This window comes from Neopsephotus bourkii, unplaced genomic scaffold, assembly GCF_033783945.1.
Source record: "Neopsephotus bourkii isolate Nb327-2 ecotype Australia unplaced genomic scaffold, CSIRO-AGI_Nbou_v1 NB_272, whole genome shotgun sequence".
Lineage (NCBI taxonomy): Eukaryota > Metazoa > Chordata > Aves > Psittaciformes > Psittacidae > Neopsephotus > Neopsephotus bourkii.
In genome coordinates this window covers 12,463,949-12,479,557 of record NW_026900781.1, presented here as the reverse complement: position 1 = coordinate 12,479,557, position 15,609 = coordinate 12,463,949, and the positions used below count along the sequence as shown (strand labels likewise).

Below are 15,609 nucleotides of genomic sequence, written 5' to 3'. Positions count from 1 at the left end.
TCCCTCTTTGAATGTTCTCTAGTGGCTCTATGAGTTGCCCTTTTTTGTCTTTCTACTAAATAGTATTTAAAGCTTCTGGCACAGCTGGACTTCAGCATGTAAGAAAGCTTTTAGGGTATCACAGTGTCACTAGCCATTGAAGCTACAAAATCTAAAGCATCAAAACCCATGCTGACTTTGCTGCGTGTGCCTTATGCTTAAAAGCTTGGGTAAATACGTATATTGTCAAACTACCTCTGAACAATATCATGCAGAAAAGGAATAAAGAATCAACGGTTCTTTTTGTAAAGCTTCTTTTCTAATCTCTGTAATTTGAAACCAAAGACTTTGAACAGTGGGTTGGAGATTGTTCTGCAAGATAAATCCCTCACATCACATAACCCAGACAACTCCCCAGTTCCATCAAATTAATAACAAATGGATAAGAAGATAAGCAAAACTAATGGGGAGGTTACATTTTTGTGACAAAGGTTTATGGCCATACTGAATCTCATGTTCTGCGATATCCCCCCTCCTTCTCCTCCTCCACTTTGGTATTTTTTTACTATCAGATCTGAGCATTCCTCTATCTGAAGCTCTTCCGTGGAGGAGATACGATGAATAGCAAGTTGGACCCTGTGCCTCTGAAAAGTTGCTGTGAACAGCTCTTTGCTCCTCCAGTAGAGAAAAATCACTGATTTTCTACAAAGCCAGTCCTACAAAACCATGCACACTGTACAACCACTGTCTACTCATTGGATGGTGCTGCATGTCTAAGCATCAAAAAACACTTCTGTAATCCCTTGTTGTGTTAAAATTGTGCAATAATTTGGTTTAGGAGCCATTTCTGAATGCTATTTGGGCCACCTCTTTCCATAAAGCAGGGGCAACTTGCAGCAGGTGACCCAGGGCTATGTCTGATTGACTGAGTTTTGAGTATCTCCAAGGGTGGAGATGCCACAGCCTCTCTGCCCAACCTGTTTCAGTGTTAGACTACCCATGTTGAGAACTATTTTCTCCTAATATCTAATTGTAATTTTTCACATTTCAACTTTCCTTCAGACCTGTCTCTGGGCAACTCTCTTTAACTCTTTTAAATTCTCTTAATCCACTAAGTTAGCTGGTTAATAAACAGAAGAATAAACAGTTTACAAATCACCTTTATTTGGCGATGTGTTCCATACCCACACCTTTCAGTCAATAGTCAATAGCCAAGGCAACTGTACAGGATGTACAGGACTTTGCTTTATTCAAATGAAGCATGGATATTTCAATTTAAGAATTGTGGCATTGACATTTCAAAAATACAAGGTTACTGGTGGCTTTTCTATACCTCTTAACTGGTCAGGCATATATGAGTGGGATGCTTTAGAGGCAAAGGTGAATATGACGACCTCGTGAGCTGGATTTACAACAGCACCTGCAGTTTGCCACAGAGGAGTCACTTTTTAAAGACACTGAATGATGAATCCAGCTATCAACCCCTATTGGTTTAACAAATACAAAACTTCAGTTACTCAAGGAGTATTTCTTCATGCTTGTACTCTGTTTTGGGTTTATTTTTATTTTTTTTTTTAGTTCCCACCCCCCCCCAACAAAAAAAAGTATTTTTCCCAAAAAGAGGGGAAAAGAATCCTGTTTTAATAATGCCGAGCTATGTTTCTCTAGAGTATTTCAGACCGTTTTCATCAAGAGCTTGAAATTAATCAGGAGGACAGTTGTAAGAAAAACTTACCCAAGCCAAATCATGAGCAGCAGCCATATGAATACATACTGTGGAGTATATCAGGGAGCCCTTTTTCCTAATCCTATTTCAGCTGCACAAAGAAATTTGCTGCCGCTTAAGGAAGATTCTCCGGCAGGATAGTTCAGCTGCAAGATAGCTGGGGACTTCAGGCTGTTTCAGACTAGCCACACTCTGGTTTTATTTTGTGTGGGCAATAGCAATATAACTTAGCTGTTCATTAATTTTTTAGTGCTAGTGGAGCTGAAAGATAATAGCTGCTTTTGGATTCTGCAGGGCCTGATGCTTGGGGATGTAGTGGAAGGTGGTGTATGTCTTTGCTGCTGTTTTTATCCTAAATAATTTTTTCAGACTGAAAAGTACACTTCTGTTGTGATGCGTCTGCTTCATATCACCCCTTTTTTCGTGACATGCGTTTCCCAGATCTCAGTGTACATGGAGAAATGGATGTTGGGGAGCAATGAATGAACTCAGCTGTGCTTCACCCCTCATTTGTGCTCATTTTGAAGGTGCAAAGATGTGCGTTTGAGGCAATGCACAGGTTTACATTCAAGCTCCTCTTTCTTGTGTATAATGAAAACTACTTTGGGCTTACTTGTAGAAGACTGAGCTGGTCCCTAAAGCAGTTTGTTGTGGTTTATGGCAGACTGCTTGAACATGAAGATCATAAAGAGTTGTTTAAGATCCCTAAACAGCTAATAGCTTATTTCTGCACTTTAGTTTGTGTTTCTACATTTAGAGGTGAAAGTGAAGTACTGGCTCACTGATGTCAAAAACAAACTTTTAACTACATCAAGAAGTCTCTCCAGTCACTCAGTCTATGGTCCATAGTACAATGGTGCTGCAGTGGAACTCACCCACTGGGATCTCAATGTAGGCACTGGCAGAGAAGCACATCTTTTATCAGCTGCACAGCTTATTCTTCTGCATCATGAATGACTTCAAAATGCAAGTTATCCAAGCTCATGTGCTGCAGCAATATTGTGAATAGCTTGGGCTAACACGAATTTTAGGAAAATTGTTGACTTCTGCTTCCACTTGTGGAACTTCTTCCTTCCTAATTCTCTGTTTATAATCATGTTCTCAAATTACTCTAATTTTATACAGATCACTTTATTTTTTTTCTGCTTTATTAATGAGATAACAGGGAAAGAAATAGGAAAGAAGATAAATCTACAAAATGCACATTTATTTTATCCAGAATTTCAGTCATTATTTTTCAGTCATTTTCTATTTGGCTAAGAAGTCGAATAGGTCCTTAACGTATAAATGGTGTTGCTTAATAATAAGCAGTTTATAGCTATTAAATTGGTTATTTTTCTATATAATAAAATATATGTAGTTGTTTGGTGGATTTTGGTATCTTTTAACTATTTTTATTGGGTGAGAGAACAATGAGTTAAGCATTCATTATGAATTAAGGGGTTGAGGCAAAGAAAAATGTCATTATACTCCTAGTAGGTTACCTGACATTTTTGTAGATATATCAATTCTTCCCCATCCCGTTGACAGTGCCCAGCTCCCCCAAATTCTTAAGATTTCCTAGAATTTGTATGATTGGTGTTTTTTTTTTAATTTATTTCCAGTGTGTTAGGACTTGATAGGAATGCTTGGCCCATAGTCTTTATTGGATTTAGCAACTGGAATGTTATGCTTTACATGCCTGTTCCTATGGGTTGAGAGGTTTGTTTACTGAGATGATATAAGTGATCCCAGTGGTTTTTATTGGCAGTGGAAAGCACACTGAATATTCAAAGCAAACAGAACTGATCTTAAAGAATACAAAAAAGTAACCGCTGGAAACTTGTGAGACCTGAAACGTTTCTGAGCAGTTTTTCTGCTTTGTGATTTGCTTCTCAGTGTAAACCTTTCTTAATGCTAAAGAGACCTGGTATATCTTCTACTCTGATAAATAAAAGAATCTGCTCTAGGCTGTTTTTTTGTGATTTTTTTTAAGGAGCAAAAATGCTTATTTTAATGTTATAGTTAGGTTAGCTACCTTTGCTTTTACAGTTAAAGAACAACAATTTACGTTTATATTATCCTGTATCCTCCTGGGGCTTCATATAAGCTTCCCTCTCGTAACACCAGCTTTCCAGAAATCCCATCTTCTGAAACTGAGAAGGCTGTAAGAAGTAGATGAACCTTCAAAGTATTATTTATATTCCTTAGTTAGAGCGCTGAAGCATATTCTGCTAGCACACACTATTTTTGGTTGAAAGCTAGCAGTTAATATGATTGAAGCCCAACTGTTGGATTGTTCCAAATGGCAAAACAGAGATGAAGTATCTCACAAAGCCAAACCTGTGTGTGTGCTAAATTGATAATTTTCAGAATATCTGTTGACAACTTGTTGGTCAGATGCAAGTATTATTGTCTGCAGTCTTGTATATAGTACTCATAGACATGATAGGAATGTGTTCTTGTGGAGGGTAAGACCCATACGTTTTCATTTAGACAGTTTTCAGCAAGCTTTTAAATCTTGTTAAAGACCTTGCTAAGCTTGGGTTTGAATGATCAGTTGGGAAACATCATATTTAAAACATTGCCCTATTAAATTCAGATCTCTTGTAGAGATTGATCTAGTGATTATAAAGAATAATGATAATGATAACTGCAAAAGCAGAGTATTTCCATTGTACATGGGAAGGGAGGGCCAAGGTTACCCAGGCTAATATGTTCCAAGTAGACAGTTTCTGTTTTGGTATGTCATGCTTTTCCCTTTGTCACAAAGTCTGTCCAAAGAGGGCAAAGCAGTAGTGAATCCATGCCCTCCATACTCTTCAAGAAAACTTTCAGGCTTAAAGTTTCTGCCAGACGAAGCTTCTTTTCCCTACTCCAGTCATTACAAAAACTCCTGGTGGTGTCTTCAAAAAAAGTTGTTAGTTTCATGGCTTGCTTTATGCAGTTGACAATAACTGATAGTTTTGGATTCTGAGGTTAAAATGAAGCATCTATCTCAGGTAGCTCAATTCAAAAACTAGTGTATATATGGTTTCTGCAAAGCATGAGCAAAAGCTGTTAGGCTTTCTGCTTTGAGTCACCACTGTACAGGAAGACGATCTTCCTAATTCAGTCAGTTAAGACGTCACAAATTAGGCTGTTTGAAAACTCTCATCTGCAGGTATTACCTAAGCTTTTCTTTTTTCTTTTTTTTTTCCACTGAATAAATGTTTACTCTTCCAGAAAGTGGAAGGTTTTAGCTTTCATACACCTGCCTTTACAATAATTTCCATGAAGATCTGAGGATGATCAGGGGGCTGGAGCACCTCCCATATGAAGATAGGCTGAGAAAGTTGGGGCTGTTCTGCCTGGAGAAGAGAAGGCTGCGTGGAGACCTCATAGCAGCCTTCCAGTATCTGAAGAGGGCTTATAAGGATGCTGGAAAGGGACTCTTCATTAGGGACTGTAGTGATAGAACAAGGGATAATGGGTTAAAACTTAAACAGGGGAAGTTAAGATTGGATATAAGGAAGAAGTTCTTTACTGTGAGGATGGTGAGACACTGGAATGGGTTTCACAGGGAAGTTGTGAATGCTCCATCCCTGGCAGTGTTCAAGGCCATGTTGGACAGAGCCTTGGGTGACATGATTTAGTGGGAGGTGTCCCTGCCCATGGCAGGGGTTGGAACTTGATGATCTTAAGGTGCTTTCAAACCCTAACTATTCTATGATTGTATTTTACTCTTTCTCAGGAAGTCCCACTGAGATCAGTGCACCAGCAAAGATGATTTCTGTGAGTGACATCTATGGAATATGATTCTGTATTTGTTTTCTATAGCTCAGACCATGGCCTTTTGTGGGTGTATGTGTGTTGTGCATACATGTCAATTTTCTTTTGCACGTCCCTCTTAATGAGGTCTCTACGTTACTATTTTTTTACCTTGATCTTTCTACTGGTCCTGCACAAAGTGATGTTCAGAAGGAGAGGCAAAAACTGTGGTAACGGATTAACTCAGCACCTTTTCCTACCCCGCTTCATTTGTAACTACTTAATCTAGTATTTTATAAAATTCTTTTATATTATTAACTTTGAATTAGAATCAAATTAAAATGAAGTGTGCACTGATCTGTATTTGCCATGTTACTGCCCCTACACTGCACCGAGTGTCTTAACAGTCCAGCGTTTTTGGTGTTGGAGGTTTCAGTGGATAAAACCATTTTTTATTTTCATGAATGCCATTCTAGTCTAACCTGCACTCCCAAATGAAATTATTTAGTGGTCTGAGCCCTGTCCCTTGTGATCAACAGCTCACTTCACAAAACCACCAAACAGGCACAAAGCTGGTGCTTTTTTTCTCAGGGTCACTCAGACCCAGCCAGTGTGGAGGCACAATTACCTCACACCCCAGTGAGTGATTTTTTTAGGTGAAGACTGAGGTCATTCATAAGGCAAAAGGGGAAAACATCTCTTGTGAAACTGGTCTCTGCATCAGCCAAGGAGAGCAGTTCTCAGGGCTGCTACCACAGGCTCATTGCTCACTCTGATTAAGAGGTTTTGTAATCTGGGATCTCTTGATTTAAGACCATCTCAGTTATATGTGTCATATACTTTGTAGTAGAATATGTGAACAATAATTTGCATTTTGGGTTGATGTTTTTAGCAGGTGGTTGATGGAAAGAATACCTTAATATAGGTAAATTCCTGGTTCTCCTGCAATTAGTGTTTTGCCTTTAGTTAGAGAGCTGGGAATATGTGAAGGTGTTAGCTATATGGTAAATAAACATTTTGTGTTCATTAGTGCTTTATTGACTTGTATCACCTGTTAAGATGTTTTTGCAAGACTTTGACAGTGAAGCTGTGTCGTGGTTTAAGCCCAGCCATAAATCAGAACCACGCAGTCTCAATCTCACTCCCCCCCTTTCTTCCCCCGCCCCGCTCCTGAAGGAATGGGGAGAATTGTAACAATGTAACTCCCACTTGTTGTGATAAGAACAGTCCAGTAACTAAGGCATGACACAAATCACTGCTGCTGCCACCAATAATAATAATGATAAGGGAAATAGCAAGGGAAGAGAATACAACCGCTCACCACCAAGCCTGATCGAGCAGTGATCTAGCCCTCCCAAGTAACTGCCCGCAGTTCTACCTCCTGGGCATGCTGTGCTGTGGTATGCAATACCTCTTTGGCTAGTTTGGGTCAGGTGTCCTGTCTCTGCTTCCTCACAGCTTCCTGTGCCACTCCTCCCTGGCAGAGCATGAGGCTCAGAAAGTCCTTGGTCAGAGTAAACATTACTGAGCAGCAACTAAAACCATCGGTGTTATCAGCGCTGTCCCCAAGCTGAAAGTCAAAACCACAGCACTGCACCAGCTACTAAGAAGGAGAAAAATGACTGCTACTGCTGAACCCAGGACAAGCTGAAAGACCTTAAGTGGCTGTCATCTTTATGTCTGATTGATTAAAACAAGAAATGCTCAGCATTTCTCAATAGATCAGTTCTCAGTTTCAGCTGGTTCATACCAGGTTAACCAACCAAAATGTGAGATTTATTTTTATTTTTTTTTTTATTTTAGTAAAAGGCAAAAAAGTGAAGTTTGTTTTCAGTCATACCATTTTGCTGTTTCAGATCAAAACTGTGTGAGATCCTTTTTGATTTTGGTGCTCAGTAACACAATTTAGATTATTTCATACCTGTATTAAATTAACCAAAAGTGCAAATTCAAATTAATCTTACTATTTTTATGTCATCTGCTGTGTAAATAAGCCTTAAACCTGTAGTGATTGCTGAATAGGGAAGTGGCTTAAGGGGAGAAATTAATACAGAACTATCTATCTGAATCTGCAGGGAGCCTGAAAATATAGCTGGTGACAGGTTAGTTTTCACAGTGCTAGCTCAGCTTGTCCAGCTATGGTCATTTACTCTCTATTGTAATAGTAGTTACCCTATTACTGAAGACTAATGAAGGGGGGATCATGGATTTGTACTCTCTGTCTTTGGTAGTGTCTCACTAACCTTTAGCCTAGATCATGTTAACAAACTGTAATGTTGCCTTCACCCTAGGGCTCATTCGTGAAAGTCAGTCATAAGCCAGAGGGGACATAGGTAGGTTAATTCTTGCTTGGGTTGTGGCAAGAATGGCCTTAAAGGTCCATTCTGTTACTTGTTTATAATGTTGGCAATATAAACAGGGAACTTTTTTCCAAGAACTGGCATAAGCAAAATCTCTGGGTTAGAGAGAGGATGTAGAAGGAAGAAGGAAAATGTCTCTGGGATGGGCACTGGTAGGAGAAAATCCTTTAGAGTCCAGCAGCATAGCCAGCACATCCAAACAGCCAGCCTGTACCCATCAAACAGGGAGAGTGAGCTCCCTTCCGAGCATTTTTCACTCCTGCCTACAAATTAGAATGGACACAACACATCTCTTACTTTCAGCTTCCTTTTCTAATTTTTTGTTTTCTTCTATAACTGTCAGGAATAGAACTAATATATTTTTGAAACACTCCAAAAACTTAAAACACAATCATTCTCTTGTGGCCTTTGCCACAATCAAGCTCATTATAAAGATAACTGAGAACTACTGGAGCAAGGAGAGAAAGAAGAGTTTTGGCCCAGCAGCGTGCGTGAGTTCATACTGTTTATTATCATATGTCAGCTGTAGAAGATATCAAGTTTCTTTTGAATATCTCCACCCTTTGCTCTCCTACTTCATCATCCCTCTAACCTCTGTGCAAAAGCTCTTGCACACCTTAGGTGGTATGTCATTTGACAGCAGATACTTCTAGTCTTCTTTCCATTTTGATGTGTTTAAATTCCAAAACTTTGGACCTTGTTCAAGTTTGTGAGTTTTTTTAATACATGTTTGTGCTATTGTGCTGTCAATTTTTTTAACATTTTTTTGACAATTTTAACCAAATTCAAGTGTGTCAAAGATATTAAGCCCAAGTGAATGTTGTGAAAATTAGAAGCTGTGGAGGTGAGGCAGTGCCTGATAGTGCTTCCACTGTGAGAAGGCTTACCCCTTACTTCACATGGGAAAATAATCCTGAGAGAGAGATCAGGGAACACCAGCCTTTTGGTTCTGCTATTTAGGGAATTCTTGTTTATTCTTAGAAATCCTTTGAGGGTACTTTTGTAAACTGAGCATCTACTCTGTACTAAAGTGTCTAGATAATCTGTTACAAGTGATGTATTTACTTTGCTTGGTTGTACGTGATCACAGCATGTTCTGGTCCCCTAGTAAAATCGGTGGTTCCTTATTTCTTTCTCTCCCCAAGATTTCTTTCGACCTAGCAGAATACACTGCTGATGTTGATGGCGTTGGCACTTTACGGCTCCTAGATGCCATTAAGACCTGTGGCCTTATCAACTCTGTGAAGTTCTACCAAGCCTCCACCAGTGAACTTTTTGGAAAAGTGCAAGAAATCCCACAAAAGGAGACCACCCCTTTTTACCCAAGATCGCCTTACGGTGAGGATCAGTGACGGTGTGTGTGTGGTGTCTGTCTGTCTACTCTCCCTGCTCATGTCTCAGAGCTGAAGTCATTTGGGTGTGAGATTAGAATGACGATAGAGCTAAAGTGACTAGACATGTCAAGAGGCATGCCTTTATGAATTACTATATAAAAAGTATTTGCTGCCATTGCCTGTGGGTTGGAAATTAGCATCTCACTTCACAAGACCATGTTCATTCAGCACAGAGGTAGGGAGCTTTTGTAGAGGCAGGGGGAAGGGCAGCTCTTCCTTCACAAAGGGCTGTGAGATACCCCTGAAGTGATAAGGTTTCATATTTTTTGTTGCCTAAATGAGAAACTCCCAGGAGCTCACGTCTTCCTTCATGAACTCGCATGAAATTTGAAACACTTATTAAAGCAATGTGCATGGAGGACTTTGGTGATAAAGTTTCAAATCAATTTGAGTGTTAAGGCACCAGATTTTCGCTTTTATTCCTCCAAAGCAATTTTTTTTTGTTGTTTTTTATTAACAGAGGTCACCACTGTGGTGTATTTCACACGCTCTGGCTGTGTTAATTATATTGTAAAAGAAAAAGTGCCTGAGTGTGCAGCAGAAAACAGTGAGAAAATGCCCTAGTGCTTCCTGACCAGTTCAGGGGCTGCACAGAATAGGAGTATTTTCCCATTCAGATGCTGCTTATTGGGATGTATATTTTTTCTATATGAAATGTGATGCATTTAGGGAATGAATCAAATCCTAATGCACTCTGCTGTTGAAATGTGGACTTGTGTGTGAGAGAGATGTGTATGCCTGTCTGAGCTGTGTACAATCACAGTGGATATATGTAACACTTCAAAATTATTTTTGTAGGAGCAGCTAAACTCTATGCCTACTGGATTGTGGTGAACTTCAGAGAGGCCTACAATCTCTTTGCTGTGAATGGCATCCTCTTCAATCACGAAAGCCCCAGGAGAGGTTAGAAAATCCATGTGAAACTGTTCCCAACTTTGTGTGCATCTGACCGGAAAAATGAAACAATGCATCCACAGGTTTCATTTAAACTTGCCAAAATTCTGTAGGGAGGGTGTCATTTGTAGCCTGCTATCAGTGTTTAATATAGCACTTCTGGCAGTCTCAGAGCCTGCAGAACAGCACCTTTCCCTTTCAAGCATCATTTTGTAACCCTCTGATGATGGAGGGAGGCTTGTGTATCTGATTTTGTGCATCAGTGCTCTCAAGAGACTGCAACAATACCATAACATCCCTGAGTTTTCTTTCTGTCTTGATAATCAGTTATGGCTAAAATGTTAAAAAGACACCTTAAAAGGCAGGTTTTCTGAACACTTAGGAGGGCAACTGCGTAACAGACGCAATTTCAGGTGTGACTTGTACTCAAGCTTTTTATTTGTGTATAAATGTCACATTAAGAGGCAGAAATAATAGACCCTCTAAATTCATAAGGCTAATGAGTACAGCTTGGTATACTTTCAAAAAATTGTGAATTGTAGCCTGTAACTTGTGACAGGATGGCTTTTAACACATGGCTTTAAAATAGCTGTTAAATCCTTAATGGCAATTCAGCTTAAATGCCACTTAATCATCCCTTTTCCTCTTGCAGTACTTTAGGAACAATTAATACTCTTATTTAGTTTGAGTAAGTCCATGGTTGATTAAAAGTCTTTCATAAAATGACAGTTTTCCTCTGCCCTTAAAGTACTGTGACTTTAGATACCGCTCTAAAATTAAACTTTAACACAGAAAACTGGTATTGTGGTCTATTTCTAAATGGAAAATGACTTCAAGTTTTACAGGAATGCAATTATATAAATTATAGTTTGGCAAAAAATATAATAGTTTTAATCATACCGACAAATGTAAAATTAACCATAATTGCAATTCTGCTGAAAAAAAAAAAAAAAAAAAAGATGGGTGATGAAAAAGGAGTCAGTGTCAGAAGGATTTAAATATTGATTTCAGTCTTTGGGAGTCATAGCTGCGAAACTTCATAGTACACGGACTAGGCAGCATTTACAGTAGGTGGTGCACCAAACACTTGATGGTAGAAGTTGGTACACTGGAGCAGGTGACAGTACAAGTTCAAAATTAGAAAAAGGAATCAGATTCACTAGATGATTGTTTCATTTAGAGGCCGTAGTACTTTCTTTTAGAGAGATATTCTTGGGGAGCTGTAAACTCACGTCCAAATTGCTCTGAATTATCATTGTGCAGCTAAAACATTCTGACCAACATAAAGAATGAAGGAATATGAAATGACAAATAGCACGATTTCTAGTAACACTAAGGAGCGATGAGATGGAAACTGTAGGAACACATTTACCATTGCTGCTGCTTCTCTATAGCCTTGTGAAATTTTGAAGGAGGAAAACTTCAGTGCTCATTGCTATTTTGAGCCCTCTCACATTTGTTCCAGCTTTGACACTGCTGTGATGGAGCTACCAATCCAAAGTCTCTTTTCAGCACATTTGATGTCTCCATGGAGAACACAAACCTGTGCTTTGAAGTCTCAGGCTGTACTTTTTGTTGTGTGCATATGCTGGGTGCAGTTTTAACCCTCTTGTGCCATAAGTCTTCTCTTAGAAATGGTTTTGATTGGCTCTGTGTGCCTTAGCAGGCATATATTAGCAGGCATACATGCCATGAAAGCAACTGTAACCACAGCCCAGTGCCATTTTTGTGGTATTTTTATGGGAGAAACTCTGAAAATTTATACAGAGAAGTAAATGGAAGAAAAGTAGTCTTGAGGTTGTTTCCTAAAAGCCATTCAGGCATTCATCACTTTTGTAATGTTTCTGAAGACTGCAAAGGTGCTTTGGGAGGAAAAGAGAGTTTAACTGGGATTTCTAATTTCTATGCAGGGCTGGTAATCCACATGAAAGTTTTAAAATGCCTCCTTCTCCCCAACCCCCACTCAGTTATTTCAAAGGTTGGGAATACCTAAATAAACCAGTACATATTTAATTCCAGTATTGCAATTACATGCTATTATTCCAGTTGATTTAGTGTTACAATGAATTGATGAGATGCAGTGTCCAATTGATGGTGATACTAAGCACATCTTGTTTGCACAAAACAAAATACCTGGGAATCAGCAGAGGGCAAAAGGCTGTGTGTGGCAGTGCCACTTGCTGAGGTGCAGAGTTGATCTGTACCAGCAGATAGTACATATTTTTTCCCCATATCTTAAGTATTAATCATACTTCTGAAAATTCATGTAAGCATCCTACAGTGTCTTCTCCTATAGATAGGAGAATACTGTGAAGAGACAAATCCTAGTATTTCTTGTAAGCAGGGACCTGTGAGGTGTGTTACACTGTAAGGCAATGATAAGGATGAGCAGAACGCATTTTTGGTACCTGGCAGCCTGTGTTGTGGACTGTGTCAAATACAGCAGTATTTGCATTTGTCATACCAGTACTCTTTGTGAAGAATGATGAATTTCAGTTGCCTGCCTGTTAGCAGCTGGTCATTAAGGTTGATTCAAACAGACAATTATAAAGAGTTTGCTTCATGATCTCTCTTCATATAATGTTCAGATATTGTACTGCTGGGACAGCAATATACAAGCCTAGTGAAAGTAAGAACTGTCTAATCTCAAGAGCTGCTTCCCTGACAAAGGAATTTAGGAATATATACCTCTTATTTCAGAATACCAATTCTTCTCCTTAGCCTTCTCAGTTTTAACTCAGAAAGGAGCAGCAATAGTTAATCTCATGTAGCCTGTGCAATAATAGGGAAGTCTACAGAGTTCATAAGGGTAAAGAGTGCTTAAGTCTAATATGAGAGGTTTCCAATTTCTCAAAATTACCAAGGCTTGAGAGAAGTGCTGGCTTTGAGAAGTTTGTTTGATTTTCCACTTTTATCTTGCTCCCTAAGAAAAAGACCGTAACAGGAGTAGTTCTTGAGATACGACACCATACTTCAAATCTGAGCACTTAAGTTTGCTCTGTGAGCCTGCTTTTAAGTCTGATGTTTCATGTTCTGACAGCCACAGTGACTTTACAAAAAACACCAGTGATAAATTCCAAGTTGTTTAAACCTACTATCTGAGCCTTACATCTTAGTTTGGTAAAGGTACAGCGTTATTAAATCACATGAATACTTGGGTCGATACTCAAGATATATATATATATATGTAACAGATAATATTATTTAAAATTTCACATGGAGTAAAACAAGTGGCTATGTTAGACTAATCATAATAAAATATACATCTACTTTGAGCCTTTCTATAGTACTTTCTAATTTTTTCTCTATATTATATATGCTACCCTTCCTTTCTCAGTCAATTTTATAGTTTTGGAAGACAAAATAGTCACTTTTTGACCAATACATGCTTTTCAGCTCAGATAAATCAACGCAGCTGCAGCGAAGTAAATAGGGTCATGTTGATTTATGCCAGCTGAGGATCTGGCATTGTACTTCCAGTAATAGTCTCGGGAAAATACCTTGCTAAAGCTGCTCTCTTCAGTTACTTCCATCCATTTATCCAGGTATAGTTCAAGTATTCGCTGATTTCTGACAATGCCAAAGGATAATGTGATCTTTCATTTCTGAATCTTATTTATTATCTAAATATGACATTAGATGAAAAGCACAATGCTCTGTACTATGGTAGTAAGCTACAAGGTGGCCTCTGCTTCTGAAAATGAACTAACAAAAGAAAATCTACAAACCTTTCCCAAAATGCTGGTTTCTTTTTTTTTTTCTTTTTTTTTTCTCCATGAGATATCAAATTGGGGAGGTGATGGCCATCAAGTTGCTGGTGGTGGTTGAACATGGCTACCAGTATTACCGGTGTGGAAATGTCTGCCCTTTGGCAATATTGGAAGCGTATTTCTGTTCACTGAGGTGGTGGTTTTGACAGTGGAAGAGTGAGGCAATTAGCAAGTCTAGTTTTCAGGAAAGCTGGGGCTTGATCCAAACTTTTTATACACCGTTGGAAAAGATTCCTGTTCTTTTGCTGGGCTCTGCATCTCATTAATACCTTCTTTTCTGTCTGAGAAAGCAAACTCTTTGTTGACAGTGTCATTTCTTTCTTCCCAGACAAGCCCTTACTTTTTTTCTTCTTAGTTCTGTGTAAGAAGTTATGTTAGGTTTACAAGATGTGCCTTTGGATGTCTGAGATAACTTTCTGATTTGGTTAACCACTTCATTGCTTGCCTCATCTGATCTTTATCTGCCAAGATGTACAAACATGTACAGCGTGTTTCCTGACACAATTCAGCAGAAGTTCTGTTTGTTTTTTGTTGGGTTTCTTTTTATTTTTTTTCCCTAAGTAATAAATACTTTGCCTCCACACATGACATCATTGTGTAGATCGTTCAGCAGGGAATTTTTGTTTGTCTGATACCAGCCCTGGTAAAGCAGTTGTCATCAGACTATTGCTGTATAGCCAGAGGGCGAGGATACAACTGCTCATTTCTGTGATCTCTTTCAGCCAAGAAGGAAATGGCTAGGTGTTAGATTGCAGGCTGAATGTTGTCAAAGTACATGTAGTAAGATTAAAATGAAAAAAAAAAATCATGATTTAAAGAGAATGGGGAGTGTTCTTTGCTGTTATTGTGCATCTGCATCACAGGTTTTCCAGGGGGAAAGGGGTAAGAAGTTCCCCTACTCACTGTAAATATGTTAGGGTATCTTTTGATATATTTTTTTGTTGTTAAGTTTTAATAAGCTTTCAGTCTCCCTTTTGCCCCTGTGGCACAGAGAAGGCAGAAGCAGATGGTGACATCTGCTACTGACTTTCACAAGAAATCCCAACAATCCCTACTGTAACAGCTGCTCTTCTGCATCTTCTGTAAAGAGATGTAGCCAACATCTGACTGATTTCCGTTTATTTCTTTTGTTGAGGGGACTAATTGGTAGTCTCCTTTACACTTTCATGCAGGAGGAGCTTGGTCAACCTGGTCCCATTAAGGGCTTTTGCTGGTGATCGTTTTTTAAGTTTAGTCCTGTGAAAGACGTGTAGAATTTTCATTGTGGGTATATGTCTTTTTGATTTAATACAAAATCTCCCAGCCCACAAGTATATCGGAATAATGAAGCTCAGGAGAGTGCTGCTTGTGTCTTGCTGACCTCTTGCTGGATGAGAAGAATGCAGGTTGGCTAGTATCATCAGGGATCGTCTGCCTAGCATATTGAAAACTTGATGGCAAGGTACCATGGCCATTGTAAGAGGAGTTACTCAGACAGTTAATGTGCTATAAAGCAGCCAAGATCATTTCATGCTTTTTAGTTTGCGTGTTTCAACAGAGAAAGCATGCAGTGTCCTGAAGACATGCATTCTTACTGTCTTTTTCTCCCTGCTGTGAGACGGATGCTGCTAAGTGATCCATGCAGGTGTTTCGTTATCTACACATGCAGTTTAACATCAGCAGGGTTAAATGTGGGTGTTAGGGTCTACTTGTACAGATGGATTTGCAGTAATATTGACCGTAATAATATGCAAATGCTAGGCAATACCTCTCTGCTC

General features: G+C 39.0%; 1 protein-coding gene across 1 annotated transcript in view; it reads left to right on the top strand.

Moving 5' to 3' along the window:
• The window catches only part of GMDS (GDP-mannose 4,6-dehydratase), a 425,091-nt gene that overhangs the window by 157,019 nt on the left and 252,463 nt on the right, over nt 1-15,609 (top strand). The window contains exons 5-6 of the mRNA XM_061346622.1: nt 8,940-9,132; nt 9,987-10,091. Coding sequence (XP_061202606.1) covers nt 8,940-9,132; nt 9,987-10,091 — 298 coding nt within the window. The remainder of the gene's footprint in view (nt 1-8,939; nt 9,133-9,986; nt 10,092-15,609) is intronic.